The sequence below is a fragment of the Alosa alosa genome, chromosome 7, assembly GCF_017589495.1.
Source record: "Alosa alosa isolate M-15738 ecotype Scorff River chromosome 7, AALO_Geno_1.1, whole genome shotgun sequence".
Classification (NCBI taxonomy): Eukaryota; Metazoa; Chordata; class Actinopteri; order Clupeiformes; family Clupeidae; genus Alosa; species Alosa alosa.
Window position 1 is genome coordinate 24,818,641 of NC_063195.1, and position 5,000 is coordinate 24,823,640.

Consider the following 5,000-nt stretch of genomic DNA (forward strand, 5'->3'; position numbering starts at 1 on the left):
GAGGAAAGGAGAGGAAAGGAGAGGAAAGGAGAGGAAGGAAAGGAGAGGAGAGGAAAGGAGAGGAAAGGAGAGGAAGGAAAGGAGAGGGGAGAGGAAAGGAGAGGAAAGGAGAGGAAGGAAAGGAGGGGAAAGGAAAGGAAGGAAGTTATGAGTAAAGGTCTGGCAGGTGTGATTTTTTCTGACTCTGCTCTGCTATTAAAGGTCATCAGTATTCACTCTATAACCAGACTGATTGCAGGTTACACATTGCTCTCTGTCTCTCTCTCTCTCTCTCTCTCTTTTCAGCTTCTCCCATCTTTCAGTCCAACCCTCCCTACTGTCTGTCGTCTTTATTCCAACTCTCTCCATCTCTCCATCCCCTTTCCACTCCTTCCTTTCTCTTCTGGAGGTGGGGACAGGAGTTCACACAGCCCCAAATTAAGGGTTCATTAAAACTCATAAGGCGTACCTGTGTGTGTGTGTGTGTGTGTGTGTGTGTGTGTGTGTGTGTGTGTGTGTGTGTGTGTGGTTGGTTGGAGGATCTCTAGGCCCCCCTGACACGTTCCATCTCGTCGCTTGCTGCCACGACACCCGTCCCAAACCACCCCGATGTGCATTTTAAAAGAACCCAATTAAAACACTTTCAGTCACGGCACGACGGTGTGTGTGTGTGTGTGTGTGTGTGTGTGTGTGTGTGTGTGTGTGTGTGTGTGGCCAGGCGACCAGGCAGCGTCAGAGACACCTGGGTGTGCTTCAGAGAGGAGCTGGCCTTTTTGAGCAAATACAGCAGGCTGGCTGAAACACCCGGCCATTTGTTTTGGCACATTTTCACATTTTGCCAATTTTGGCACAATTTCACAACATGACTTTGGTGTGTGTGTGTGTGTGTGTTTGTGTGTGTGTGTGTGTCTGTGTGTTTGTGTTTGTGTGTCTGTTCGGGCAGCAGGAATCATTTGAATATTTTCATAATTGGAGATGACAATCAATGTTGGATTGTTAATATGCACGTGCATTTGTGGATGGTGGATGCAGATGTGAACTACTTTTACAGATTTGCAGGAGCATTCAGTCAGAGAGAATATCTGTTTGTTTGTAAGTGCGTGTGTGTGTGTGTGTGTGCATGTGTGTGTGTGTGTGTGTGTGTGTGCGTGTGTGTGGTGTGTGTGTGTGTGTGTGTGTGTGTGTGTGTGTGTGTGCGCGTGTGTGTGTGTATGCGGGCGTGTGTGGTGTGTGTGTGTGTGTGTGTGTGTGTGCGGTGTGTGGTGTGTGCGTGTGTGTGTGCTTACATGCTTTTATATAGGGTTGTGTAGCATCAGAGGTTCCTACCTGGGCCTCGATCAGGTTCTTGCTGTAGAGGTTCCGGTCTGACCGGACGGCCTCATAGAGGTTCTGCTGCTGCTTGAGTTTGGTCTCCGCTTCAGCTATCTTCTTCTTGTACTCGAAGATCTGCATCTCGCGCACCTTGATGTCCTCCATGTGCTGCAACACCTGTTGTGGGATGAGAGAGAGATTCAAATCATTCATTCGCTCAACATCAAAAAAAAAAAAATCCTTAATTGAATACTATGAACCTGCATACTGTCTACAACTCAACAAATCTACAAATACAACATGTTTTGATGATTATAAATATCCTACATAAAACAAATGTCTGGTTTTTGCTCAATAATAAATGTTCCTCCAGTAGTCAAATTCAATAGGCCATTTCACACTGTACAGATTTTTCTCAAAATGCCTGAGAACATAGACAAGATGACAAGTGACAAATCCTTCTTCAACAGGCATCAAATCAATGCTGCTTCTTTTGAAATGTGTTTCTTTGAATGATAACTCCCTTGTTGAGCAAACTCTTGTTTGTGTATACCTCATTAAATATTTGGCAGATGAATAAACAACTGTCAACAACAACAACAACAAACACTGAGTATGACTGCTTCTCCTTATTTTGGGGCTAGAGGGAAATGACTTCCACGTGTTCTGAAAGCAAGCGAGTCTGAATCTGAATCCAGCTCAGTCACCGCCTTCATCCTCAGTGGTCAGTCATCTCGGCCTCTGGCTGAGAACAATCCCTGAATATTACTGCCGAGTGCTGACGCAAACTCAATATTTATGCACTCTAGCAACACCTGCTAGGTCAAAGTTGATAAACGTCCGTATGCATCTAGATGTATCTCTTGCGATTTGGTTTAGACACTGTTTTGTTTTCTAACTCTTTCCGATTCCGTTGGTCATGCTGAGTTTTTGTCCATCCAGTGATGTTCGGTATGCATAATATTGCTCCTCTGCCATTCTCCACCTGTATCAAGCTCATATTGTGTTTGCCAATCTACGAGCTCCGTGACCCTCTCGACCGTTGCAGTCCGCCCACACACCGATGCCTGCTGCTGCCGCCGCAGCATAGAAAATGAATTCACTACATTCAACGGCAAGATTTGTAATGTGGTGTTTATATCAGTGTTTGGGGGTATTGTTGGACTAGTAATTAGCAGTTTGATTCACAATACACCCATTACACCAGCAGTAATTAACTTAATTAAGTGACCTTAAAAGGCCCATTGTCACTCTCAATGATCATTATTGAGTGAAATGAACACTGAGAGAGAGAGAGAGAGGGAGGGAGGGAGAGATAAAGCGCACAACAGAGTGAGTTCTGTTGTTTTCGTCTCAGATTTTGTTTTAAAGGGTTTCATTGGCCATTCGTTCCTCTCTCATTGCCTGTGGTGAAGAGGATGACCTACTGGACTGTGTCTTCTTGTGCTTCTGCTTGAGCCATACTGATCCAACTGCACATTCAGACAAACATATTTCAGCTAGACAGACACTGTGTGAGTTTTTTTTTTCTCATTCAAGCCTATTTAAGTTGCATACACAGAAGGCGGATAACAATGCCTAATATCCAACTCGCTTAGTCCGCAGCTGGAACATTGATTGTTCTATTTTCTAATCTGTCTGCCTGCTCAAACTAAAAATCAAATCAGACGAGGCTGATAAAGTTGAAAAAATTGTACAACGTGCCTGTCTTGAGTGTGTGTGTTAGTGTGTGTGTGTGTGTGTGTGTGTGTGTGTGTGTGTGTGTATGTTTCTGTGTCTGTGTGTGTGTGCTTGTGTGCCTGTGGTCAATCCACTTTTTTTTTCATGTGGGAACCCAACACTGGCGATAGACAAATGAATGAATAAATAAAATCAATAAAAACGGCTAACTGGCTTTTGTGGGGTCTTGTCTCCACATTGTCGTGGCGTTAATTGAAATGCCCTCGGGGCAAGGGCCTACAGATTGCCTCCCCATTGCTTTCTTCGAGAGACTCACTCTGGCTTTAGGCGCCAAGTTAAGAGGGATGGGAGAGAAAATGCTGCTAGCCTTTCCGAACAGAATTGCCAAAGTGGAGATGCTCCAGCAGCTCGTAATGTGCCGCAGTTATTCTCATCACAGCCAGTTACGGTTAAAGCAGTCTCGCCACCACATGGTGGATCTAAATCTAATCGGAGCTTTGCTCTATTGTAAAACGGGGTGCGAGGAAGGACACATTTACATTTTACATGTATTCATTTTTTGCAGATGCTTTTATCCAAAGCTTACAAAGTGAGGAATAATATTCAAGATAGATTACAAAGGAGATCTTAGGCAACAATGAATACTATGACAACTAGATGTAATGCAAAGCGGTACAAAATATGACCGTCGCTTCAAGTTGTCTCCATCTTCAACTCTTAGTGTATGTAAATGTGTGCTTGTGTGTGCGTTTGCTTTTGTGTATGTGTGCTTCTCTGGCAACGGGTCAAAACAAAAAACAATGGTTCCGTGTCATCCTTCTGGGGCTAAATGCCCACCAAGTTTCGTGCACCCCGGTCTTTCAGTGTTCTGGGAATCGTTGACACAAAATTACTGAATTTTTTTTTTTTTAAAAATCCGGAAGAAAAGAAACTCTGACTAAACCGCTGCTTCGGGCTCTTGGCAGTGGTCATAATAAGTACTGCTACCAGAGGATGAGGGTGCAGAGGATTAAGAACTAGTCAAAGTGCATGATAAGTGCATGTAAGTGGGCATCCGTGGCATACTGGTTCGGGAATCGGACTGGACCGGTTCGATCCCCGACAGGAGTGTTGGGATGTGAGATGTGCTAGGAGAGGAGGTACTCTTAGAAGAGTTGGTCTTCATGAGCTTCTTGATCCAGAGAGATGCCCCCTGCTTTGGTAAAACTTGGTAGATTGTTCCACCAACAGGGAACTAGGAAGACCAGCAGTCCGGTCTTCAAGAGGTTTAGTTGGAGGTGATGTTTTTTCTTCCGTGTGGATATGTCAGAGAGATAATCCGAGATCTGGACTGAGACTGTGCGGTCGACAGGCGAGAATGACATATCATCTGTGTCGGATATCATCTGTGTAGCCGTGATATGAGAAGCCATGCGAGCAGATTATCAAGGCCCAGTGAGGTGGTGAGGTGGTGGAGATGCAGATCCAGGAGATGGGGCCCCAGCACTGAGCCTTGGGGCACCCCTGTGGCAAAGCGGTGAGATGCAGACATTCTGTCCTAGCCAAGACACACTGAATGAATGCCCAGCGCGGTAGGATTCAAACCAAAAGGGTACGCTTTTGCCAGTAATACCCATGTCTGAGAGAATGGATAGCAGCATGTGGTGGTTGACTGTGCCAAAAGCAGCTGAAAAGTCGAGCAAGACGAGAAGTGAGGACCGAGCTGCTGCTCTGGCAGCCTCTAAGGCTTCTGTCACAGATACCTGTGGAGTGATTAGGATCAAGGAGGTCATTCTGTGAGAGGAATTCTGTGACCTGATTGGATACCGCCCTTTCTGATTGTCGCAGAGAGGGATGGGAGGAGTGATACCGGCCAATAGTTCTGCACCAGAGTGGCAGCAAGAGAAAGGGCTTTTAAGCAGCGGTGTTACCCAAACCAGTTTAAATACAGTTTGGAAATGTACTAGAAGCCACTGAAGCATCAATCAGGTATGTGATTGCTGGAGAGACAAGCAGTGGCGGTTTTAGGATGCGTCGCGAACCGGTATACC

At 45.5% G+C, this 5,000-nt stretch overlaps 1 protein-coding gene across 2 annotated transcripts in view; it reads right to left on the bottom strand.

Annotated features, from left to right (window-relative positions):
• cfap58 (cilia and flagella associated protein 58) overlaps window positions 1–5,000 on the bottom strand; it is a 146,499-nt gene that overhangs the window by 111,486 nt on the left and 30,013 nt on the right. For both annotated transcript variants that reach the window (XR_007193908.1, XM_048247104.1), the window contains exon 10: window positions 1,306–1,467. Coding sequence is in view for 1 of the 2 variants with exons in the window: in XM_048247104.1 (XP_048103061.1) it covers window positions 1,306–1,467 (162 nt within the window). In the remaining variant the exon portion in view is untranslated. The remainder of the gene's footprint in view (window positions 1–1,305; window positions 1,468–5,000) is intronic.